This window comes from Hemicordylus capensis, chromosome 1 (genome assembly GCF_027244095.1).
Source record: "Hemicordylus capensis ecotype Gifberg chromosome 1, rHemCap1.1.pri, whole genome shotgun sequence".
Lineage (NCBI taxonomy): Eukaryota > Metazoa > Chordata > Lepidosauria > Squamata > Cordylidae > Hemicordylus > Hemicordylus capensis.
The window spans coordinates 146,259,062-146,285,883 of NC_069657.1; the positions used below are offsets into that span (position 1 = coordinate 146,259,062).

Sequence of the window (26,822 nt, forward strand, 5' to 3'; positions counted from 1 at the left end):
ATGTGGGATAAAGCAGCAGATCAGAAAGAGGTTGTTATAGGGGTGATGCCTACAATGTTTGAAGAAGTATTTCAGTGGATGCCCAAGTGTATTTTTGGGGCTGCTAAGGAGGAAATGCACTGTAGCCTGGAGATAAACCAAAGTGTCTGTCCAGCAGCCACTTTCACCCATAGCTCTGCCCTTCCCCCAACTATAGTATTTGCTTCATTTCACTTTGATATTCCATCCTCCTTTGAAGGAGCTCTGAGTATTGCATAGATATGTAACTGTCAGGGACATATTTTCATGACACACAGTGGGCTTTAGAGGGAAGGAGAGATGACTGAGAGTCATCCCTGCCCCCACTCATTTGATGGCACAGCATTAGCCTCAGACAGTTGCACCAGCTCAGTGCTAGTCTGGATGTCATCATCGTCATCATCGTTATTATTGATTGATTGATTGATTGATTGATTAAGTGCCGTCAAGTTGGTGTCGACTCTTAGCGACCACATAGGTAGATTCTCTCGAGGATGATCTGTCTTCAACTTGGCCTTTAAGGTCTCTCAGTGGTGCATTCATTGGTGTCGTAATCGAGTGCATCCACCTTGCTGCTGGTCGTCCTCTTCTTCTCTTTCCTTCAACTTTCCCCAGCATTATGGACTTCTCAAGGGAGCTGGGTCTTTACATAATGTGTTAATAATAATAGTAGTAGTAGTAGCAGTAGTAGTAGTATTAATATGCCACTTTTCAACAACAAAAAAATCGTAAAGCAGATTTCATAGCATAAGGAATAAGAAAATGGTTCTCTGTCCCAAGGGGGTTCACTATCTAAAACAAAAGCACAAGGCTGACACTAGCAACCGCCACTGAAAAAGATGCTGTGCTGGGTTGAACAGAGTCAGTTGCTCTCCGCCTGCTTAATATAAGAAAGCCAGCGCTTTGCAAAGTGCCTCTAGGCCCAATAAGCTGAGGTTCCCCAGTAGCCTACCTCCATCCCATCCCATCCCATTCCCATCTTATTTTAACTGAGTCGCCTCAGCCATGTGTTCAGCAGATCTGTGGCTCAGACAGTCACCGCATTGGCATGCTAACATTGCATGTGAAGCAACTGAAGGCCTGGGTGCCATGAAGCTGTGAAAAGCCACATGGGTAAGGTTTTTGAGCTCAAAAGACATGTTTAAAGTTGGAGCAATACTATTAATACTTTAATAGTATTTATTTATTTATTTATTTATATTTATATCCTGCTCTTCCTCCAAGGAGCCCAGAGCGGTGTATTACATACTTGAGTTTCTCTTTCACAACAACCTTGTGAGGTAGGTTAGGCTGAGAGAGAAGTGACTGGCCCAGAGTCACCCAGCTAGCATCATGGCTGAATGGGGATTTGAACTCGGGTCTCCCCGGTCCTAGTCCAGCACTCTAACCACTACACCACGCTGGCTCTCAAAGTCTATTAAAGTTGGAGCACTAGCAGTTTGTGCCCTGGGCAAATCCCAGCTTCAGCAGCTAAGGAATGGTTGCAGCCAGGGGAAGCAAGCAGCACTCTTGCTATCAGCATTCTCCTGGGCCTTTTGATGTCATAATAGATCCAGTGTTCCCTCTAAGGCTTGTGCATGTGGGAGCGCACACACGTTTTTTGTGTATTTTGATTGATTAATTGATGTAAGACTAATACTACTACTAATAATAATAATATCAAACAACAAGTTATGCAAGGCAATACTGACATTTCTGACTCACCGGGGCTGCTGTGCACGTGGACATCAGCCCCAGCAGTGTTGCACAAGACCAAAGTTGCGCAACTGCTTGAAACAGTGTGCATGCACTTGCACAGTGCTACTTCAATTGGAATCCATTTGTGTTGCACAAATGTCTGTGTGCTGCTTTAAGTAGTTGCACAACTGCAGTCTTGCACAACACTGCTGGGACCGGCGTTCATGTGTGCAGCAGTCCTGGCAGCTTGGAAACACTGGGCAGGGGCGGAGCCACCATTCGGTGAGCAGGTTCAAAGAACTTGGGCTGCCACCTGTCAGGGGCGCAGACACGCCCCCTGCATCTGACGTCAGTCGCAGGGGGGGGTGTTATTTTGGTCCCAAACGGGGCCGTGCTCCCCGTCTGAAGCCAAAATTAGCCCGTGCTGCATTGGCAGCACAGCCGGAGTGACTCTCCCTGCCTTAAAGGCAGGGAGAGCTGCTCCTGATCTCGCTGCCAACACAGTGGGGCCGATCAATCTCCCTTCCAAATGGGGCCGCGCGGCCCCGTTTGGGAGGGAGATCACGTCCCCCGCATCTGACGACAGACACGGGGGCATGGCTAGCTGGGCCCCTGCGTCTGACGTCAGATGTGGGGCCAGGGGACTCCCTACACTGCTGACACTGGGGCTGCCCAATGAAATGATGATGTTGATGCTCAGTTGCATATAAGTACTAAGGATACTTCTGAAGCAAAAGGCAACCTTTATTTGTGTTTAGATGGTGAATGAGTGTGTCAGAGGAAGTATAGAAGATCCATCATCAGGCACGTAGCCAGATAGTGGCATGATGGGTATGAGCCCCCCCCCCCCCCGCAATTATCTTTCCTCCCCAGGTGGCTGGCCGTTCTGGCAATTTTTTCAGTGCTGCTTCTTAGCTGAACAAAGCCAGGGGCGGAGCCACCATTGGGTGAACAGGTTCAAAGAGCCCGGACTGCTGCCCCTCAGGGGCCACACCTCATGGCCCCGACAAGCCCCCCCGCATCTGACGTCAGACGTGGGGGGTGCTGGTTTAGCTCCCAAGCGGCCTGTTCAGGAGTTAAATGACCAGCGCTGTGTTCAAGGCGTGGCCAGGAGTGGCTCTTTCCTGCCTCCCACTCCTGGCCACGCTGCGAATGCAGTGCCAGCCCCAATCTAGCTCTCGAAAGGGGCCGCATGACCCTGTTCGGGAGTTGGACGGCCAATGCTGTGTTCGCAGCATGGCCAGAAGCAGCATTCCCCTGCCTTTAAGGCAGGGAAGAGCCAATCCTGTGAACACAGCGCAGGCCTGGCTCTAATTCCCAAATGAGGCCACGCGGCCCCGTTCGGAAGCCAGACCATGCCTCCTACGTCTGACGTCAGATGCGGGGGTAGGTGGGCGGGGCCATGACTGCCGGCCCGGGCACAGGTTCGCGGTCTGGCTCCGCCACTGAACAAAGCTGCTGTAGAAAGGACCATTGTTTGCTAATTGCTTGCCTGATAAGTAAAGTTCTCTCTTGGGAAAGAGACAGATCACACTGCTCATTGCCTGCTTGATAAGATTCCAGTTGTTATCTATTTTGCGATCCTCCAGGGGGCAGGCAGGCAGGCAAGAGAATTAGAAGAGACTAGTGGGGATGGAGGGCTGCTATGTGTCCCACCCCCATAGTTCAGTCTGAGAGTTCGATTCTCTGCACTCTGCAGCAAAATGTGACTTTCTGCACCCCGAACCTGGCAAGCTGCATTGCAGGGAGTGACTCTGACATGCGGGGTGAGACCCGTGAGTTGGAATAAGACGGATACGGATATAAGAGGGATATGGGTGGGAGAGATGTGTGGGACCTAAAGCAAGCTTTGCTTTGCTCTCCCAAAGTGGGGGAAAAAAAGATGTTTTAAAAGATACCAATTGCTTTGCAGCTCTTTTCAGTATGGGACATACTTTTTTGCTTTAAAATCCATGTATTGATTGCTCATTGGTAGAGAATGCTTCAGCTATTGAGAAAATGGGAACTTTTTTGGTTGATTTGAGTGGGTCTTTTTGCTGGCATGCATTGTTGACCCATTTTAAATTTGTAAGGAATTCCGCGCCGTGCCCCACCCCCCACCCCGCCCAAGGCAGAGCAGAGCTGAAAGATTCTTGCCAATGCCCAATCCTGATCCCTGCACAAGTGTACTCGGAAATAAATCATATTGAATGAGGATATTAAACAGTGGAGTTTCCAGAGCTGCTATGTTCATTTTTCATATGTGGCCAGCCTTTGATAAATTCAAACCTAAATTCAGTGGGGAATAGATGATTGAGCAGGGGCAGAGCTATAATTGAGTGAAAGGGTTCAAAGAACATGGGCCCCCAGCTCCTGAGGGCCCTCCAGCTCCATTCCCTTCCTTTTTTTCTTCATTATCTCTCTCACCCTGGGGGGCCGCCAGGGAGAGGGATGAACACACTCCCCCCCTCTCCTAGTTACGCCCCTGTGATTGAGTGTATGCAAATTGTTTCTGCCCCTCCCCTTTTGCTGCTGTTTGTTTTTTCTGATTCTGGGTTGCCATGTGCTCACTAATTGTGGGCATAAGACTGGAGAGCTGCTGCCAGTCAAACAGACCACTAGGCAATATTGGTCTAAATGGACCCCAGTCCTGACTCAGTGCAAGGCAGTTTTCTGTGTTCTCTTTTTAATAATAATAATAATAATAATAATAATAATAATAATAATAATAATTCAATTTCTATACCGCCCTTCCAATAATGGCTCAGGGCGGTTAACAAAGAGAAATAACAAACAAATAAGATGGCTCCCTGTCCCCAAAGGGCTCACATTCTAAAAAGAAACATAAGATAGACACCAGCAACAGTCACTGGAGGTACTGTGCTGGGGGTGGATAGGGCCAGTTACTCTCCCCCTGCTAAATAAAGAGAATCACCACGGTAAAAGGTGCCTCTTTGCCCAGTTAGCAAAAGAGACAGAGGGGGAAGTGAAATTTTATTGTGAAATGTGAAGTTTTATTGCATTTATTACACGTTGATTCAGAAAACTGAAATTTCTGTTGACTTTTGCACTACTTCAATATAAGTGCCCCAGGCTGCAAATTGTTTTTAAATGGCTATACAAATTTTATAACAATTACTTTTCAGCTCTAACATACTTTTTTGCTTTAAAAATCAATTCATTGGTTGCTCTCATTGGTGCAGAATGTTGCTGTTTGCTTTTAGCTACTGAGAAAATGCCACGGGAGACTTTTGGTTGGTGAGTGATGGCATCCATTGTCCCATTTTGCATTGGAGACAATACATGTTCTGCCTTGAGGGGCAATTCAAGGCAGCAGAGCGAAAGATAGATTCCTGCAAATTAAAAAGGGATGATATAGCAGTCTCTCTTGCCCCATCCTGCACAGTGTGCATGCACTCAGAAATAAATCATATTGAATGGGCATAGTTGCAACCAAAGAAACTTCATATAATACTGAAACTGTACTTAAAAGCAGAGCCAGCTTTAAGTTCAGCTTTGTTAGCTGAGACCAGGCTGCAAGGCTCTGGGAGTGTGCAGACTTCACTATTGTGGAAGCTTTCTAAACTGCAACTTAAGACCATATATATAAAAAATTAAGAGAGCGGAGAGAATGAGCACCTATTATTACAATGAATTTCTAGATGATTTAATATGCATTAATTAAATTAAGCCTTATTAAGTGCTACAGTGCTCAAGTTCAACACTGCAATATTGTATTAAGAAAAATGTCATTTACCAAAGTTCTCTTTTATTTATTTATTTATTTATTTATTTATATTAAGGGCAAAAGTGCGTGTTTAGACTCTTGAGACACAGAGGCGGGAGTGAAATTTTATTGTGAAATGTTAAATTTTATTGCACTTATTAGATATTGATTGAGAAAATTGCAATTTCTGCTGACTTTTGCGCTACATCAATGTAAGTGCCCCAGGCTGCAAATTGTTTTTAAAGAGTCATATAACTCCCCCCACCACGACTTTTGAGATTCCCCCCCCCAAAAAAAATTGAGGCTAGCAACCGGCCTGCACATCATAGAAGACACATTCTCTGTAAAATTAGAAAGGAAGAGGAGGAGGAGAGGAAGAGGAGATGCTCCCTGTTGAAATAAAAGCATCCCTTTCTCTGTTTTCTTTCAGGAGGACTCTCAAGGCATACCTGGCCTCTCAGGCTTTTAAATGAAAAAAAAAAGTTATTTAATGTGTTTTTATCTGTGATTTTGTTTTATTTGTTTTGTGAATTTTAACTGTTCTATACTGTTTTGTTTTCTCATTTATACACTGCCTAGAGATGTATATATCAGGTGGTATAAAAATATGATAAAGTAAGTGAGTAAGTAAGAAACATTCCCTCCAGAGTGTGAGAATAGGATGGGGGGGGGGGGAATGCCTCTTCTAAAGTGGTGCCATCTGCAGCTATTATTATGCATTTGTATTTATTTTTAAAGAACCATCTGCTGCCCGATTAATCAGGAGTACCCATTTAGTTGCTCCAAGGGTTTCTAATTGATCAGTCTAGCCAGTACATAGGTGAAAGTGAAAACTTGCAGCCACAGGTATCCGCGTGTGTGCACTGCACGCCTGTTGGTACAGTTTGCCCTCCACCAGGCTACTTTCCTGGTCCTCCTACTTCTCTAAGGGCTTGACGTCCCCTCTCTTCCTCCTCCCTGCCCAGCCCACTGGGGCCGGAAAAGCGAAGTGAATCCTCCGATATTTTCAGACGTCCCCGAAGCTGCCATGGAGCCAGGTACTGGTTGCGGCTGCGCTGCGTGGGGAAATCTGGGTTAGTGTTGGGGGTACCTTAACAGCCCTCGCCATTATCGCAGCTTTCCTCCTTGGCATGCCTTTTCCACGGGCAGCCTGTTACCTACCCGGGTTCCGTTTTTATTCTCGCAACTTTCTGACAAACTGGGCTGGGGGGAATCCTCATCATCCCCTTCCCCTAACTTGCAATCGGCTGGCGGTAACCTCTTTTAAACCAAATATAAAGCCTCTTTCTTTCCTGTTAATGAAAGAGAGTAGCCTCGCTCGTTCGCTTTTTTTTGTGTGCGGCCGCAGAAGAGCAGCTAGAGGCTTCGAAACGAAACAGGAAGTTGTTAACGTCTCTAGACGTGAGCGATCGCTCTAGAAATGGGGCTTCGGGTTAAACTCCCAGAGAATCGGCAATTCTGAAAGTAGAGTCGCGCACCGGCAGGATCTGGCGCCTTCTGGCGGAGGTGGCTGTTTTTCTCAGGGCCGACGCCTCGCGCTCCGAGGACAAGGGAATCAAGGGGAGTCTAGCTTTCGTTTCCTCCTGATGTGTTCCCTGCAGGTGGCAATGTGTATCGAGAGGCGCTGGGGAACGGCGTGGCCCCAGACGTCCAGGGGGTTGATGACGTGATGAATGGGCCTGTCCTGAATGGTGCAGAGGTTCAGGTGAGAGACGCCCATCAATAAAATCCGTTGATGATGATGGTGATGATGAATGAATTTTGTTAGTTACTTGTGTGGTACAACTTTCAAATTTAAAGAGTATTGCATTAAAGTATTGGAAGAGTATTGCATTAAAGTAAAACAGTGGCAAGGGCTTGCTTTCCTTAATGATACACATGAAGCTTGTTGAAAGTCTCATTTTGGGTGCTCATGGTGTTCTCTAACGCGTAATCAAGTGCGCATGCACAGTACTCCATTCCAACAGCCAGATAATCCAGCCTCCAAGCAGTCTTGGAGGAAACTGATTATCTAGACTCATTTCACACTGGCTTAGGTCAGGCTATGGGGTTGAGATGGCCTTGGTTGGCCTGATAAATGACTTTCACCAGGGAACCGACAGAGGGAGTGTGACTGCTGGTTCTTTTGGATCTCTCAACAGCTTTCAGTACCATCGACCATAGTATCCTTCTGTATTGCAAGATTGATTTGGGGATAAGAGGCACTGTTTTACAGTAGTTCCGCTCCAATGTCTCAGGTCGATTTCAGATGGTGGTGCTTGATGACAGTTGCTCTTCAAAACGGGAGCTACTATATGGAGTCCCCCAGGGCTCTATTCTGTCACCAAAGGTTTTTTTAACATATACATGAAATTCCTGGTTGAGGTCATCAGGAGATTTGGCGCTGGGTGTTATCAATATGCTGATTACACCCAAATCTATTTCTCCTTGTCATCGTTCAGGAAATGGCATTAGCCCCTTAAATGCCTGCCTACAGGCAGTAATGGGCTGGATGAGGGATAATAAACTGAAACTGAATCCAAGCAAGATGGAGGTACTCATTGTTGGGGGTTGTAATCTGCAAGACAGGATAGAAGTTCCTGTTCTGGTCAAGGTTACACTCCCCCAGAAAAAAAAGGTTTGTAGCTTGAGAGTGCTCTTGGACCCAGATCTCACTCCTGTGCCTTAGGTTGAGGATGTGGCCAGGAGCGCTTTTTACCAGCTGTGACTGATTCAACTACTCTGCCTGTTCCTTGAGGAGAATGACCTGAAAACAGTGGCACATCAGCTGATAAAACAGTGGTACACCATGCTGGACTACTGCCATGAGCTCTATGTAGGGCTGCCTTTGTACCAAGTTTGGTAACTTCAGTAAGTTCAAAATGTGGCAACCAGATTGGTCTCTGGGGTATCCTGGAGAGACCACATTATGCCTGTTCTTAAACAGTTGCACTGGCTGCTGCTGCTATGTTTCCAGGAAAAAGCAAAGTACTGGTTAATATTACCTTAACCTTTAAAGCCCAGAATGGCTGGTTACCTGAGAGAGTGCCTTCACTAACTGGGTAAAGAGGCACCTTTTAAACATGGTGATTCTCTTTATTTAGCAGGCGGAGAGTAACTGGCCCTATCCACCCCCAGCACAGTACCTCTAGTGACTGTTGCTGGTGTCTATCTTGTGTTTCTTTTTAGATTGTGAGCCCTTTGGGGACAGAGAGCCATTTTATTTATCTGTTATTTCTCTGTGTAAACCGCCCGGAGCCATTTTTGGAAGGGGGGTATAGAAATTGAATTAATAACAACAACAACAAAATATCCCTACCACTCATTGAGATCATTAGAAGGTTCTGTCTTTGGGTGCCATCAGTTCATCTGGTGGCTGCTTGGGATTGGGCCTTCTTAGTTGTCGCCCCTTAGGATGTTGATTGCACTCCCTGAAGATATGAGGGGATTATCTTCCCTGGAGGCTTTCAAAAGAGCATTAAAGACCCATCTTTTTAGCCTGGCTTTTAATAATATTTAGTTTTAATGTTAATTTTAATCTGCTTTTAAATGATTTTTTTAAAAATTAATTATGTATAATTAAATACATAATTAAATACATTAAATTAATTTAATTAATTAAATATAATTAAATACGTTATATTTAATTTAGTATAAACTGCCCTGAGACACTTTAGGAAAGGCAGTATATAACTCAAATAAATAAAAATGAATAAATAAATAAGTTCATAATGACAAAGAGTCTGGCAACCCGCCAGTAACATTATTTATTTGTTAAACATTAAAACAATGTTCATCGGGTGGCGACCTGAGATCGGGCCTTCTCAGTTGTCACCCCTAGGTTGTGGCATGTGCTCCCCATGGATATAAGAGGATCATCTTCCTTGGAGGCCTTCAGGAGCTTTTTCACACAGATATGAAAAATGCTTTTAATTCGCATCTCCTCGGAATAGAGGGTGTGCATTCACATATTGGCCAGATTTATCCTGAAGTCCCTGCAAGCTATCAGGAAGCACTTCACACATGATTCAGGCTTTAGAGTGTAGCCTGATTTATATCCGGGATTTTAAAAATCCACTTTTTGCCTCAGTTGGTGGGGGGCAACTTGAAACTCGCAGTAAACTCACTGTAAAGCCAGCTGTCTGAAAATGCTCCAGGAGACCCTTAAAGGCCCATCTTTTTGGCCGGTCTTTTAATGATATCTAGTTTTAGTTTTAATTTTAATCTGGTTTAAATGTTTTCTGGTTTTAATATTAGATATTTTTTATTTTAATGTAAATCGCCTTGAGCCATTTTAGGAAGGACAGTATATAAAAATGAATGAATGAATGAATGAATGAATGAATACAACTGCAAATAAATACAACTGCATCAACCTTTTGACCACACCTCTCCATTCTGAGGAACATGGTATGTTGGCTTTCTATCTTGATGTATTTGTCAGGGTGTTCCCTTCAATCTTTATGATGCTTCTGTTTCCAGCTGGATAACTTTGTGGGGGCTCATGCTGAGTACAACGAAGAAGAGGAAGAGCGCAAGTATTTCCGCCGCAAGCGTTTTGGCATTATCAAGAACCTCGTGGCGGCCAGCATGGGGGGAATGCTGACCTACAGTGTTTTTCTAGGTATGCGCTGCCTGCTGCTTCTTCTGCACCTCCTACCACAGATACATAAGGCTGGTTCTCACAAGCACTAATTGGGTAGGACAAGCATCCTACCCAGCTTTGGGAGCTGTGTACACTCCCAATTATTGATTGTGTGTGAGTGAAAGCCCAGATCGAAGGAGGGGAAAGTGATTGTGTTGGGAGCCTCATGCTGTGTAGAAGGACTTTTCCTGCTACCTCATTAAAGAGCTGGGTACAGGTGCTGGGTAGGATGACGCCATCCTACTCAGTGCTAGGCTCCCACACAATCACTTCCTCCTCTTCTTCTACCTAGACTTGTGCTTGCTCACGGTCAAAGATTAGGAGTGTGCACAGCTTGTCTACACAGTTTATGGTCTTGCAAACAAGCTTATAGTCTAGTCTCCATAGTCAATGGACTCTAAGGTCATTCTCATGACCAGCCCTACCTGGGTAGGACAGGGCAAACCCAGGTAGGGCTGGTTGTGTGAAGCCTCAGGATCACTCCTGATCCTGCCATTCCTCTCCTGGATAGCCCTGATCCGCTACCCAGGCTTACAGTGAGGTAGGAGAGCTTCCCCAATGCAGCATGCTGTTTGTGCGGTGCATTGTGGGTTACTAGAGAACTCCCAGCGCCCAATTGCAGCCCTGAAGGATGCCACTGTGACGTTTGTGTGGATGTGTGAGTGGTAGAGCCCAACAGAGGCTCCGATCATGTGGTGGAAAGCAGGTAGGTTCCTGTCTCCCCTCCAGCCCACTCCCGTTTGGTTGTGTGAAAGGGCTCTTTGTAGCTAGCCTCCATAGACTCTGCAGTCTAGGCTAATCTCCACAAGGTGCTTCTGCATGGCCAGTGGTACAATTTCCTGCTCTAGCCAGCACTTGTATTGCTATGAAGAACCAATTTTGCACCAAAAGCAAATTGAATGGACTTTTTCTTTCCCAGTGCCATGGTAGTACATGTGCTTTTGCTTTTCTTTCATATCAAGGGCTATAGAAGAGCAGGAGTTGTAATTCAGAGACTTGGGTAGACTATAACTCAGAGACTTCTTTAGATTGTGTAGATCAGGCCTCAAAAGTTGCTGAGGCCTGATCTATATGCCTAGCATGTGCTCAGAGACTGGGGATATGCTAGGCATGTAGATCAGGCTCAGTTTACCCTCTGCTCCATGGGGGTGCAGACCTACTGCTCACCCCCTGCAATGCTTTCCACTCCATGGGGCTGGGGGATGGACTTGCTGCCATGCCTGCCTCTGCCCTGTTTGCTCACTCCTCTTCCTGTTATGTCCATCCATCGTCTGGCTCAAGTTTCACGCTTAAATTTCCTGGCACCACGGCTCCCAGATTCAGTCCCTGGCATCTCCATTTAAAGGCTCTTAGGTGGACTGGATGCACAGTGGTCTGACTCAGTATAAAGCAGCTCCTTAAATTCTATGAAAGTCTGAATGTACAGCAAGGCATGAAAGGGCCAGGCATTAGGCCAGTGGCTGCAGGAAATGGTGATCCAAGAAACCACTGAAGCTAGGCAAGAGGTGTTTGCAATGAGCTGCTGCTGATCACCCACCATTCAGAGATGTTTGCCTATTGAGTTGTAGAGAGGAACCAGGATTGACTTGGAATCCCAACATGGGACAGCTCGCAAGCACAGGTCACTGGGGAGTGGAAGATGCTTTAAGCCACAGGAACAACAGGATACAGTGAACAGGGAGGCTGTTTGGCTCAGAAATGCCAGGATCTGTTCTATGAGGATGGTGGCCGACATTTCTTGATTCTGCATAAGGCATCAAAATGCTTTAGACCAGCTCTGTCAGCTTGTTTCTTGTGAAGCTTCTGCTTCTGTACCTCTCTCTGATATCAGCTGCTGCTCCAGTCCACTAATGTTTTCCTAGTATTATGAGCTATTTTACCCTTGTTTAGATTAGGAGATGGCAGTGGTAAACCCCTCCTGTATTCTACCAAAGACAACCACAGGACTCTGTGGTCGCCAGGAGTCAATACCGACTTGACGGCACACTTTACTTTATTTTACAGAGGCACCTTGCCTAGTGCTTTAACCACTAGTGCTTTAACCATCTGCACTTTTGCTGTCTCTCCCATGACTCTGTACCATGAGAGCAACATCTGCTTTAGGGAAGGTTTATTTCTTCTTTCAGTTCAAGCTAGTGACCAGGAAGCCAAAACTTACCAGAAGACTCTTGATTTCCTATGATAAAATTAAATCTGTAATGATGATTTGTTGCAGGTGATGACTGTAGTTTACTGGAAAAAAAGGGAAATGGTGTGTTTTATTCGCTTGTAAACACAAAGAAATATTATTCTGGCTTAACTAAGGCTTTATTTAGAAGCAACTCCATTTTTCTCCTTCTCCTTTCCCTCCTTTTTCTTTCTGACTCCACTCCCCACACTCTGTACAGCAGGCCTGCTCAACTTAGGCCCCCCAGATGTTTTTGGATGACAACTCCCATAATCCCCAGCCACAGTAGCCAATAGCCAAGGATTATGGGAGTTGTAGGCCAACATCTGCAGGAGGGCCGAAGTTGAGCAGGCCTGCTCTACAGGATCCCCACTGGGACAAACGTCCAAACAACAAAACACAAAAGATTACTAGGTAGAATACAACATGAATGCTTATCAGAAAGATGTATTAATCCTGCATTTGTTATTATCAGCGGCTAATTTGCTTAGTATAACTAGAGATGCAGTTTAGGGACTTGGTCCACTGAGCAAGGCTATTATGCAAGTTCTGATTGTTTCCATGGGCTTTGCACAAAAATCCCATCCAAATATCATGAAGATGAATGGAAATCATGCTGCACTGGTGTATAGGGAATAGCTCCATATCAAACTTATTTATGTGTATATGTAGGGAGAGGCATTCACACATGCAGCCTTCTCACAAGCGCACTCTGAAGTGACAAAGCTCCCAAAGGAAATACTGTGTGGCCACACAATCATTCAAATCTAGGTTTAATGTGGGTTACTAACAGTGTGATTGTGTGAACCCATGCCAAAGTGGGAATCTTAGATTCATCTTGCATAAACCTCTGGCCTGACTTCACACAATCACATTCATGTCAATAACCCACATTAAACCTAGATTCAAATGATAGTGTGGACTAGGTCTGTGCATTATTTGTATTTTATGTTTATGTTCCTTTTCTGTTTGTTTATTTTGCACATTTTATTGGGTCCAAGAATGACTTTGGACCCTGCTGTGCAGGAACAGGATGTGCAAGTTGCCTGCACTTCCTGTTTCTGTGTGATAAAATAATATTCAAAGCTAGACTAGAAAGAGGCTGTTCCTGTTAATCCAGCGGCAGCTCTTCCAGTAGAAGAAAAAGCTAAGGATCCACTCCTGTTACTTGATGTGATGCTTGAACCTGTAAATAATTCTCTTCCTAGGCATACTTGGAAGAACTATGGCTATAGGCTGCCTCCAGCCTTAGAGGCAAGATGCCTCTAAATACCAGTTGCAGAGGAACAACAGCAAGGGAGGGCATGCCCTCACCCCTTACCTGTGGGCTTCTCAGAGGCATCTGGTGGGCCACTGTGTGAAACAGGATGCTGGGCTAGAGAGGCCTTGGGCCTGATTCAGCAACGCTGTTCTTATGGAGGAACAGGATGAATATACTTTGTTTCATATGGTTGTGTTTGGCTCCAGAGTGACAGTTGGGTCTCAACCTGGCGTGGAACTCCTTGAGAGGGCGCAGGGGCGTAACGAGGCTGGAGTGGGCCCAGAGACAAAATTTTAAAATGGGCCCCTCGCTGATACACACACACTCACTTCACATGTGACTTGCCTCTGGGGGGCCCCTTGAGGTGTGGGGGCCCCCAGGCAGCCGCTTCCCCTTGCCTAATGGTAGTTACGCCCCTGAGAGGGCGCCTCATGGAGACAGACAGATGGATTCTGGACAAGTCCACTCAGTGTCTGAGCATCCCTGAAGTTTACAGGCTTAATGCAAGACCCAAAACTGCCCTGCCCCTTGGAGACATAAGCCTTCTACAACCAATGTTATCTCTTCTGGGGTGCTAGCTAGACAGGGCTCTTGGCTAGAACAGGAACTGCAAGGGTGAGCATGAGACATCTTGCCCCATTTTTCCATGCCTTCTCCCACAGGCCTTCTTCAGATGCAGCTCATCCTGCACTATGATGAGACCTATCGGGAGGTGAAATACAGCAACCTAGGACTGCAGAACATTGACAGCAAGATGCTGATGGGTATTAATGTCACCCCGATTGCTGCTCTGCTCTACACTCCACTCCTCATCAGGTATTATTTTGTCCTTTCCTGTGTCAGTCCTCTTTCCAGGGTGAATATATAGATCTATAGGAAGCTAACTTATGCCAGGTCAGACCATTGGTCCATCTAGCTCAGTATTGTCTACACTGACTGGGAGCAGTTCTCAAAGATTTCAAGCCAGATGCTTTCCCTGCCCTGCCTGGAGATGAGAGGGGTTGAACCTGGGACTTTTTCCATGCAGAGCAGAAGATACTCTGCCACTGAGCTGTAGCCCCATCCCCTTCCATATCCCTTAGATTCCTTTTCCCTCTGGATGCCATTCATTGTCCCCTGAGCTCTGGGTGGAACTGAAATTTCTCCCTTTGTTAAGGAAAAACCCTTTTCCTTCATAAGACCTCTTTCCGTTAAGCATTCAAGGAATCTCACAATGGTAAGAATCGGACCTTCACACAGCCAAGAACCCAGGCATCTCTTTCCATCTTCCCAGGTTCTTTGGCACCAAGTGGATGTTCTTCTTGGCAGTGGGCATCTATGCACTCTTTGTCTCCACCAATTACTGGGAGCGCTACTATACCTTGGTGCCATCAGCTGTGGCAATTGGGGCTGCCATTGTACCACTCTGGGCCTCCATGGGTAACTACATCACCCGGTGAGTATCCTGTTCTGGGCTAAGCTGATGTCTCCTCCGAGGTAGGGATCTAGGAGCACCACTGACCTTGAGCAGCTCCAAGGACTAGGAGTCAGAACCTTGGTTAGCAGCCAGTGGAATCGCAGGAGCTGGGTATGGCAACATTAATAGAACGTTGCTCCAGCAACTTCTCAGAGCAGTTGTCAGCTTTTAAGACTGCTACCCAGGCAGAGTGACTTAGGTCTGGGGAATGATCTGTTTCTTAAAGGAGCCTTGCTTGAATTTTTAAACGCTGGCTCTGGCAACACTGGGGGGGGGGGGCAGGTCTCTGATAACATTGATACATCCTCAAGAGTCTACTCCAAGTTGAAGAGCAAAGGCAGGGCCGTGTCTTTAGGTTGTGGTGGAGGTGGTGGCTTAGATCCCCCAGTTCTGGTGTGGAGATTGCCCGCAACATGAGATCATCTAAGATCTGGATCATAAGTTCTTCCCACCCTGACACATCCCCTGATGTCAGAGTTTGCTCAGACACTGACCCAGAAGAGAGTGAGTCTGAGGACAAAAGGGATGGACTCATGCCCCAGCCTGGGTCTCCGTCTCTGACAGCAACCCCCCAGGACCACTGGACTAAAACAGTCAGAGCTGGCCGTTCCCACAGAGATGTCTTGGTGCCTAGAGGATCTGGCGCCTCCTAGTGGGGTGCCATCCCCTGTTCTTGAGCTCCCCGCATTGTCCCTGGGTCTCCAGGAGTGGAGGTGATGCTTGGCCAGGGCCAGGCTCTGGCTTCAAAGGTGTAGCGCATGCTTGACTCTGCAAGGCTTCCCTCGGGATGAATCTCCTTAGGAGGAGGGGGAAACCAACCCAGATGCCTCCTCAGGAGACAGGCTGCCTTAGGAAGGAAGGAAGAAGTGGGGCCCCTGCAAGCTATAAAAGCCTCCAGTCCTTACTTGCCTGTTGCTGGTTCAACAGCACCCATGATGAGCTTGTACCCCAGCTGCCTATGCCTGCCTTGCTTTGCTGGCTCTCTCCCTTGCTGGACCATGGGATCATGTTGTTGTTGTTATTATTATTATTATTATTTTACATTTTATATCCCACTTTTCCTCCAGAAAAAGGTGCCCAGAGTGGTGTACTACATACTTAGTTTTCTTCTCACAACAACCCTGTGAAGTAGGTCAAGCTGAGAGAGAAGTGACTGGCCCAGAGTCACCCAGCTAGTATCATGGCTGAATGGGGATTTGAACTCGGGTCTCCCCGGCCCTAGTCCAGCACTCTAACCACTACACCACACTGGCTCTCAGACATCTGAACTGTCTGCCTTGCCCTCCAGATGGGAGGAGGTCCTGGGTCCAGGGTCATGGCCGTGAATCAGGTGCAATGGTTGGGGTGGGAGCAGGGAAAGCACTTGGCTGAAAGGACTCTGCTCTGGGGATGCTGTGGTGTGGTGTGGTATTGGGAAGCAGGGAGTGTACTTTGAATGGGCTGTCATTAACATTAGACATGCCACATGTCAAAAGACTGCCCCCAGGACAGTGATTTCTTCACACAACAGCTGTATTGTTTTGTGAATCCTTTACCACGTCTGCCAGCCTGATGGTTTGGTGAGTCTTCTTATCAGCACCATACGTTCCTGACTGGCACTGATATTTAGACTCTCTGTCATATAACTTTGGCCATTTATGGTGTAAATAGATTATTGGACATGATGGATGTTCCGCCCCATGGAACCATTGATTAGCCGCTTCACATGGGGAGTCAAGTTTGCCTTTGCTTTTAGAGCATATCCTGGAGACAGCAGAAGGTTAGCCGGCCTTGGATCTACCAGCAGTGTTCCTGATAAGGCGTGGCGTGCACACGCTCATACGTTTTTTGATGTCTGCTCCATTAATTTCAGATCCCACTCAGGTTGAATCAGGAAGGCCCCACTCTGAATGCACATGTGCACACTCACTGCCTTGATCTTGTTGCCCAGAACAAAACTTGTTCCGCACACCGATGAAAAACGAATTAGAGAGAACACTGGCTACCGGGTCCTCTGATCAGCTCATGTGCGGTTTTTTGCCCACTCAGGATGGCACAGAAGTACTATGAATATGTGAACTACAAGACAGAGCATGTCGAAGAGCAGAAACGGGCACCACATGGGGCCTACAACTCCTACATCATCGCCTTCCAGACGGTCTTCTATAGCCTCTTCAATGTGAGAGCTTTGCTGACAGGATTTTGGTGGCCCTGGGGTGGTGCTGGGGCGGGGCCCTGTTGGTGGGAACTAGGCCTGTGCATGGCCCAAAATGTCAGGTCTGACATGGTGCAGAGCCCTAGTGGGAATGATTGGCGACATCAATGTTGACGGAAACCCTCTTGCTGTCTAGATGTGGGGTTTCCCTCTTTCTTTTGCCTTCTCCTTTCACACGGGTATTTGGCTCTCATCCTCTCCCACCCTTGTTTTCCAGCTGAGCTTTGTCTGTGCCCAGATGCCCATGTTTTTCTTCCTGAAGCATTATCTCTCTGATTTGCATCACACACTTTTTGCTGTGCAGCACTGTGGTGAGTATCCTAGGAGGCAGCAGCAGCTTGGCCAGATTGGCATTTCTTCAGATACATCCTGGCATTTCTTCTTCAGCGGCCTTAATCTCCTTGGTCCGCAACCCTATAGAGACGTACCTCGGAGTAAGCCCCACTGTACTCAATGGGGCTTGGTTCTATGTACACATAGAGTACACTTAGGATTGTGCTGTGAGTCTCACATAACTCCCTCAGCCTTGCTACATTTCCAATGGGGCGGAGCCACCATTGAGCAACAGGGTTTAAAGAACCCAAGCCGCCAATCACAGAGGGCCGCACAAGCCCACCTTGTGCGTGAGATCATTCACAAAAGGGGCGTGGCCTGATCACCAGGGGGCTCCACGCACCCCCCAGAGCACATTCCCAGTCAGTGTTTGCTGATGCATTTATTTTCCTTTCTTTCCCTTGCTGGAGGGAAAGAGCAGGCACTGAATGTGTGTGTGTGTGTGCGCATGTGCTTGTGTGCTTGTGCATGCATGCACGTGTTAAGGTGTAAGAGCGCTTCAGCTGGCAGTGTGCTCAGTGGTCTCCTCTCCCTGTGCGTTGCGCTCCGTCAGTCTTTCCAGCTGCTGTGTGCAAGTGAGGTCGCCGGGGAAGTCTCTCTTTCTCTCGCTCTCCCCCTCTTCTCTGTGTGCCTGCTGCATGTGTGTGATTGCTGGGGGAGGGAGGGAAGTGGAGGGGAATGGCGGTGGGCTGAGTGGGGGAGGTGGAAGGCCTGGAACCAAAGGCTCATTATTTTGAGAACCTCCCTAAAGACCAGGGGCTTTGACATGGTCACCTCTCCCCAAGATAAATGGCTCTGAAGTGCTCGGCAATTGGTTACGTAAACGCAAAGTATTTATGATGATGATTATCCTGCTCTAATTGAGGGGTTTTCAGCTTTTACTTGGCTATCTGTACAAATATGAAATCGTCTCATGAGATACCAAGTTTCGAAATGTAGAAGCACTCAAGCACATGCAAGCGCTGAAGGGAGAGGAAAGGAAATAAATGAGCTCTGGAGGGTGTGCAGCAGGCCCACCGACGAAGGGGCCACACCCCTTTTGCACGCATGGGGTGTCACTGGCGTGTGCACAGTGAGACTGCTGGGGCACACCAGCCCCCGTTCCCCTTGTTCCACCCCTGGGTTCCATGTTCCTGCTCCATCCCGTGATCACCAGGGCCTTGTGCCCTATTTGTTGGGATGCGCTCCCAACTGGGTCCCTCTCCAGCCCATGGTCTCTGAGACACTGTCTCCTCTCCAGGCACCAACAGCCATGGGATCCTCACAGGTTTCAACACCACAGTTCTGCAGAGACTTCCACGCAGCAGCGAGCTCATCATGGTGGAGAGTGTGCTCATGGGCGTGGCTTTCCTCGCCATGCTCCTGGTATGAACTGGTGAAAAGTGCAAGAATAAAGACACAGCCTCACTTGCCATGCTTGTTGTCGCGGGATCCAGGTGTCAGTGGTCAAAGCCATATATTCTGCCACCCAGGCCTTCCAGTGCCGTGCCAAGAATCTTTCCAGAGTAGGCAGATCAGCATGTGCTTATTTTGCAAACCACCTTGCCTAGTGTGTGACTGAATCCCAGGCTGCTTAAGAAAAATGTCCCAGACTGAAATAGAAAAGGAATATCAATTCAATGCATAGCTCTGATTGCGGAGCACAGCATGGAATCTAGATTCTAGTGCGGGGCTGCACAACTTGCCCTGCAGCTGTTGTTGGACTACTACAACTCCCATCATCCCTAATGTAGCTGGGGATGATGGGAGTTGTTTGCAGAGCCAAAGTTGGGCAGCCCTGTTCTGGTGTAGTATCATGCACTTCCATCTCATTCCTGAAGATTCACAGGTTTGCTTGTTTTTTAAGGAGCAAGGCTGTGGTGTGTGAGGTTGCAGAGAAAAGCTTAACAATGCGCAAGCAATGTCCCTTCAAGGTTCTGAGCTGGGCCACCAGAGGTTGGCTCTGAAGGAAGAAAATGGTCTCTCCATAGTTCCTTCCCATGAGCTCCAGGGAGCAACCCTTGCCAATAGACTCCTGTTATCTGATAAATCCAACTCCTTCTGTAACACTGCACTGTGTTGTGAGTAGGACAGAGAGCCATTGAAGCGCTTCTCATGATTGGTGAGAAGAGCTTCTGCAGAGAAAGCGGGCTTAGCTCTCCCTGGATCGGCCGCTCACACGACTGCCAGCTCTGTCACGAGCGCGCAGGGCCCGAGCCCGGGAGGCTGCTTGCAAAAAAACCAAGGTTAATGGAGTGATCACTCCATTAACCTCGTTTAAAGGGAGGGGGATTTAACGAGGCTAGCTGCCGGGAGCTGCGCGGCTCCTGTTGCAGCACACGATCGCCCCACAGAGGGCTGGGCTCCCTCAGCCCGCTTTTGGGCAATCGTGGGAATAGCCTCATAGTGTTGTCGTGTTGCACTTAAATTACCACCCCCTGAGGTCAAATCTTCAGTCAGCTAGGGAGTTTGCTGGAAGACTCTGTGCCATTCACCATATCTCATCCTAAGCTGGCTCACAGAGGGGGATAAAATGGGATCACACGGGTGTATGCCGCCGTGAGCTCCTTAAAATTATGGAGGGATGTAAATGTAAGGAATGAATGATATGTAACATAGTGTGGTGGATCTATAAATAAGCTGGTTCATTCTGATGGTGAGCTGAGCTGTGTCTACCAAAAGCAATGGCTCTCTTTGCCGGACAGGGTCTGCCCTGGTTTGCATTTGGATGGGTGACTCTGTGGGCATTGTGTGTGGTTAAGATATTCCACTGAGGAGGAGAAGCCATAGCTCTGTGGCAGAGCATCTGCTTTGTATGCAGAAGGTCCCAGATTTAATCCTTGGCATCTCCAGGTAGGGCTGGGAGAGACTCCTGCCTGAAACCTTGGAGAGCTGCTGCCAGTACAAACAATACTGAGCTTCATGGACCAATGGCCTGACTTAGAATAAGGCAGCTCCCAACATTCCAAGGTACCAAACTCAAGTTTTATTGATGTCAGCTAGTCAAACTGCAAGAACGGCAAAGTATTTCACTTGCAGTGATTTTGCAGGATTTTCCAAATTGTGGGAGTTTGGAGTTTGACTTGACATAAAGAGAGATCTCTGAGGGCAAACGTAAATGTTGTGCCTCCCACCCTTCCTATAGTGGCACCCCATGTGGCTACTGTGACACTGAAAAAGGTTCTTGCCCTGCACACTCGCCCATACCTGGGCAGCACCTGCATGCCACCATGGACACTGCCTAAACAACATAGCGGCATGTGGGTGCTATGCATAGTATGAGCTAGTGCGCTGGACAAGAACCTTTTAAATGTTTTGGTGGCCACACGGACTGCTGACCCAGGTAAGGACTTTTTAGCAGCCCAATGCTCAGAAAGAACCATGTTTAAATTGTTCCAGTTACTATGATGGGGGAAAGTGTTGCGTTTTTTGCATTCTGCCTTACAAAAGGCAAAATTAGGTGTGGTGGTCTATGTTGAGTTCTATTTGCTCTTATCTCTAATATTTTGGCAAACTTACCCATGTTGAGCAGTCATCAGGATGAGCATTACCCTGCCCCACATCATTGGGTGCCACAGGTGAGGGTGGGGAAACAGCACAGGTAGTTCCACTTCAGCATTACAGGGAGTGGGAAGGGAAGAACATTTGTTCTGCCCAGATCTTGCCCGGTTCCTGATGTCCCAACATGATTTTCTGTTTTGGCAGGTGTTGATCCTCTGTGGCTCAGCCTATCGCCCCACAGAGGAGATTGATTTACGCAGTATTGGCTGGGGCAACATCTTCCAGCTGCCTTTCAAGCACATGCGAGACTACCGTATGCGCCATCTCATCCTCTTCTTCATATACAGTGGCTTTGAGGTGGTTTTCGTCTGCACTGGCTTTGCCTTGGTACGTCTGCTCCAAATAGCCTGGACTCTGAGGCAGGAGGCCCTGGGCAGGCAAGGCAGGGACAATGTGGGTTATGCTAACCAGAACCTCCTTTCCTCACACATCCCCAGAACTATGGCGTCTGCTCCATTGGCCTGGAGCACATGGCTTACATCCTCACCACTTATGGACTCTCCTCTGCCGTCTGCTGCAGCTTGGCCCTCTCCATGCTGTGCCTGCCCCGCCAGGTTCCCCTACTTGCTGGAGCTTCCGTCCATGCCATCCTCTTGATTGCCCTCTTTTGCTGGGAGCCCCAGCCCCGGGCCTTAGGCGAAGCACCCATGCTCTACCTGGTGGCAGCACTCTGGGGCCTTGGCAGTGCCCTCAACAAGACAGGCCTCAGCAGTGAGTAAAAACATTTCCATTTATGGGGCTTCCATGAATGCCATTTCCATTTATGGGGCTTCCATGGGTTCCAGCCTATGGTCATTTCCTGTGTAACCTGAGATGAGGAGGGGAAGAATTATGAAAGTGGGGAGGTTCAGACACCTCCTTCCCCATCTTCCTCTTGGGTTCTTCATCTGTTTGCTGTAGGGTGCTCAGTGAGGGAAGAGAATTCTATGTCACCAGACCTGGGTGCTCTCCGTGCCTTTCTTTTTGCACAAAGATTGGCTCTGTCCTGAAATAGGGCCTGTTAGTTGATGCAGCTCTTGCAAAAGGCCAAACCCCCATCCCATGTGGGCTTGCCTTCTCACGAGACTAACAGATGATGAGAGTGGTCTTGCTCTCCCTGCCCAGGGGCAAGGATACAGCTGTGACAGCAGCTCTCTTTCCCAACCATGCACCACTGCTGCCGGGCCATGGCCATGCCCAATTCCTCATCAGTGCTAGAGCACAGATTTCCCCACATTTTTGTCAGAAAGTTTGAATCCTGCCCCTCTTGTTAGAGACAGAACTTTGCTTCCCTTGTGCTCCAAACTGCATGCTTGATGCTGGAGCTCCTGGCCTTTCCACAGACCAGGAATTACATCAAACTGAGCTGAGCTTCCATGGTAACGATAACCCCTCAGACAATATGGTAGATGCTGGTTACTTGAAGTTCCCTTCCAAATAGTTGGATTGCAGGCAGTGGCTTTTTTGAACTCTGTTGCCTCTCTTCTCTGCAGAATTGGTTGCCAGAGCGAGATGCTGACCACCCCAGAGAGAGACTTTCTCATCTGTGTGGCTGTTTGAGGTTATGCTTTCTTTTCAGTCTTCCTCATAAGCTGCTATGTCCTCTCAAACCACTCTGTATGAAGGTAGTAAAAGGACTAAGGAGATAATTTGGTCATTGACTTGACTCCTCACTTCCTCCCCACCCTTTCCAGCACTCATGGGAATTCTCTATGAAGATAAAGAGCGACAGGATTTCGTCTTCACCATCTACCACTGGTGGCAAGCCCTGGCCATCTTTGTGGTTTACTTGTGGTCTGGACTGCCAATGAAGGTGAGATGGGAGTCTGGCATAGAAGGCAATTCTCACAGGCTTCAAGACATTCTCTTGCCCTTTGATGGAATGAAAATGGCTTTGTGAGAAGATGGGTTCCCCTGGCCAAGAGATAAATGGGGAGGGGGGAGTCTAAAGCAAACTGTGATGTGGAGGAACTTGAAGACAAGAGAAAAAGACATTGGGAACCATTTTGTCTAGCCCCTATTTCTGCCTAGAATCTCAATCAGGCCTGCTCAACTTAGGTCCCCCAGCTGTTTTTGAACTACAACTTCCATAATTCCCAGTCACAGTGGCCAATAGCCAGGGATTATGGGAATTGTTAGCCAACATTTGCAGGAGGGCCAAAGTTGAGCAGCTGTGATCTAGATGGTTCTCTTCTTGGCCTAGGAGGCTTCTGGGACAGAGTGAGGGAGCAATTGACCTTCCCCTTCCTTTACTAATGGAGTCTTTTCCCTCCAGGCTAAGTTATCCATCATACTTGCTACTCTGGTAGCTGCAGTGTTCTCATACATATGGATGGAGCGTAAAGTAGCCCAGTTGATCCCACACCGCCTTCCCAAGATTCCCAAGCCCCGCCACAAGGTGCGGGGCTACCGCTACCTGGAAAACGACTCTGATGAGACTGACTCAGAGAGGGAGGAGGAGGAGGAGGAGGAGGCAGCGGCAGCTGAAGATGAAGAGCCCGGTGGTCTGCAGGGGCAGCCTCGGCGCAGGAACAAGTGTGCTTTTGAGCAGGCCCTGGAGGAGGAGGCTGGGGACCATGAGGGCTAGCTTGTGGCCGGGTCCCACACTTTTGGCACCAGGTCAACCTGTCTACTCTAGTCTTGGCTGGGCCATGACTGTCTCAACACCTTAGGCTCTCTCCATTAACATAATTCCCCTCTTATGTTTTTTAAGTTTGCCTTGGGAATATAGGCTTCGTGATCTGTTTCCCAATCTTATTTCCCCGACCTTTTGACATTCTTGGCCCACACGCTAGCTTGGAGAGAGGGGAAGTATAGAGGCAGCCTATTTGCTGACCAAGGGTACTAGTTCTCTCCCTGCATGGTAGAGATCTCTACTCTCCATCTTCTAATTGTGGATACTACCCAAAACACAGGCATTGTTCCATAGAACAGCCTGAATGGATTGTGACAGATGGATTCAAAAGATAAAACTTGATGCTCAAGGTGTAATGCCTTAGAGCTGGAGAGAAGAGGGAGAAGCACACTGAGCATTTATTTTCCTTTGGAAACCATTTGAACTGGCAATAAAGTATAAGTATATTTTAATATATTGTTTTGCTATGGGTTGGCTACTGTTGGTAATTCTGTTGACTATCAAGCTTATTTCTGTTGTCGGTTTTTCCCCTCATTTGCGATAGTCTGCATCTGCAAGCACACTCCCTAAGCTCCTTACAACAAACTTTGGCTCAGTTCATTTGACATCTAGGATGTACATGACACACAGGAACAAAGCCTTGTCTCCAGCTGATGTGGTTTATACCGGGAATGGGTTGCCCAACGGCAGCTGTCCGTAGGGCACATTCTTGGAGATGTGAGTCTCCCCACAACAGGCCCATGCAAGGAATGCTCAAGGACAGTGATTTCAGCTCAGCTCAGTGGTTCTAGACTCCGTGTCCACTCATGCAACTTAGGGACTCAGTCCAGTGGTTGAGCACACAGGGCGGGGTGTGTGCTCAGTTGAGCAGATTTTGGGGCAGTAGAAGGAAGCTTGTGCCACCAACCTCCCACAACAACAGACTGCACCAAAGATGTCTCACAGAAACCAAGCAAGAAGTGTTTGAGAGTAAAGCCCTTTTATAGGCTTTGTCCCTCTGTAAAGTTCTAAAAGTGAGAAAACTTAAAATACAAAGGACACATGAGCGAAGGCTCCAAATACCAGACTTGGAGAAGGTGTGGGTTTGGTAGTTGCTATTCAGAAAGAGCACAGAACAAAAGGGCTCTGCATAACTCATTTGAACTTGATCTTGATTGCATTCCAGTTTGTGGGTTTCTTCTTGTTTCTCAGAAATAGTCTTTGAGGCTGTTCTCACAAGCAGTCAAGCCCAGGCTTAGGCAGTCAAGCCTGGGCTTGGCTGCCTGTGAGAACTGCCAGGATCCATGCGGATCCCGATGGTGCTGTGGCACCAACCCCAGCACTGAAGCCTGGCTGGGTTAATGCAGCAAGTGTACCGTTAACCCAGTCTCCGGGATTGTGTGTCAGCGCTGGCTGCTTGCAACCCATGCTGACACAGATGAGCACCTGGAGTCTTGCGGGGGAATCCCCCAATGCACCGCACTCATTGTGGATCCCCCACCCCTGGTTGCCACTGTGGCAGTCGTGCACAGCAGTGCAGCATGGCTACAGTGAGTCTGGATCATCTGCAGGGAAGGTAGGCTTAACCCTGTGTGATCGTGTGAAAGGCCCCTTTAAGTTTCAAGATCTTGTCAGGAACTCTGGCTTCATTAAGAATGCATGGAATTCTGGGGGTGGGCCACCTTTTACTAGGTGCCTTTTGCTCCGGTTCAAAATTTACATGACACAGCTCTCCACAACTATGCAGCACCAGTTGCTTATAGGACAGAAGAGATGCAACAGTTGAAGATAAGTAAAGTGTTTGTCTCTTTTCATCTGTGCTGTATATCCTGAAGATCAGGACTCAGCATTGGTGCCAAAATGGTGGACCTATTAGGATGGTCCACCCAAGAAGGCTACTGGATCCAGTAGGATTCCAAGAAGCCTTGGAGGGGTTTAATGTTGGTGCTGCCAAGGATGCTGTTGATGCCCTGGTGGGAACTTGGAATAGGGAACTCACCAGAGCAGTAGACATAATTGCTCCTAAGTGTCCCTTCTTGCTTTAAAAGTGGTGCCTTGGTGTACAGAGGAGTTGCAGAGGCTGAAGCAGCAAGGTAGGTGACTGGAACATAAGTGGAGAACTCGGTTTGAATTTGACAGGACACAGCATAGAACCCATTTGAAGATTTATGTGGCAGTGTATGCAGTAAAAAAAAAAACAATTTTGGTCTGCGCACATTGCATGTGCAGGTTTGCATTCAGCAGAGTTATCCCCGGTTGTGAGGAGTTTAATTCAAGCTCCTGTTTCGAATCAGTCCCCAGAGACTATGTTCTGCTGTGACGCTTTTAATGAGTGCTTTGTGGATAAAGTATCTTGCATTTGGGCAGACTTGGACTCCACTATTTCTGCAGAATGTATTAAGGGAGTGTCCAGCAATCCCTCTTGCAGTATTAGACTGGATCAGTTTAAAACTGTGACGCCTGAGGACGTGGAGAAGCTACTTGGGGCAGTGCCACCTACCACTTGTTTTCTGGATCCTTGCCCATCTTGGCTGCTTCTATCTAGTAGGGAAATATTTGGAGGTGACCTAGTTAATATCATTAACTCATTGCTGAGGGAGGGTAGGGTGCCTCCTTGTTTGAAGGAGGCAATGGTTAGACCACTTCTTAAGAAGCCTTCCCTAGATCCCTCCGCGATGGATAGTTCTAGGCCAGTCTCCAACATCCCATGGTTGGGCAAAGTGATTGAGAGAGTGGTGGCTAACCATTTCCAGGCGGTTTTGGAGGGAACTGATTAGCTAGACCCATTTCAAACTGGCTTTAGAGTAGGCTATGGGGTTGAGATGGCCTTGGTCAGCCTGATGAATGACCTTTACCAGGGAATTGATGGAGTGTGACTCTTGGTTCTTTTGGATCTCTCGGCAGCATTTGATACTATTGACCATGGTATCCTTCTGGATTGCCTGGGGGAGTTGGGCAGGGTGGCCAGAACCTAAGGGGTATACTCATGGGTCAAATGGGCCGCAAGCCAGAATTTGGCTTTAAAAAAGCCAAATCTGGCCACCTAGGATAGGAGGCACTGCTTTGCAGTGGTTCCATTCCTCTCTCGCGCGTAGGTAGGGATGTGCATGAACACATTCGATGCTCCCTTTCCGGAGCACTGAACCTGTTTGAACACCAGTGTTTGAGCTGGCTCGACAGGTGGGGGGGTGCTTTTTACCTGCTCACCCCCCTCCCTGCCGCTTTCCCACCACCACTTGTTTTAGAAACATCC

General features: G+C 47.8%; 1 protein-coding gene across 3 annotated transcripts; it reads left to right on the forward strand.

The window, feature by feature from the left end:
- The first annotated feature begins 3,035 nt into the window (after nt 1-3,035).
- On the forward strand, nt 3,036-24,044 carry UNC93B1 (unc-93 homolog B1, TLR signaling regulator). Of its 3 annotated transcripts, none has more exons than XM_053287253.1 (12): nt 3,036-3,081; nt 7,003-7,106; nt 9,863-10,004; nt 14,116-14,269; nt 14,727-14,888; nt 16,938-17,067; nt 17,321-17,414; nt 18,677-18,801; nt 21,121-21,303; nt 21,414-21,687; nt 22,650-22,768; nt 23,231-24,044. In XM_053287253.1, the coding sequence occupies exons 1-12, from the start codon at nt 3,051-3,053 to the stop codon at nt 23,540-23,542; spliced, it is 1,830 nt and encodes a 609-aa protein (XP_053143228.1). In that variant the 5' UTR covers nt 3,036-3,050; the 3' UTR covers nt 23,543-24,044. The 3 variants fall into 3 exon arrangements, with proteins under 3 accessions (XP_053143228.1, XP_053143229.1, XP_053143230.1); XM_053287254.1 differs by lacking the exon at nt 3,036-3,081 and adding an exon at nt 6,377-6,438; XM_053287255.1 differs by lacking the exon at nt 3,036-3,081 and adding an exon at nt 6,454-6,474.
- Nucleotides 24,045-26,822: the final 2,778 nt, after the last annotated feature.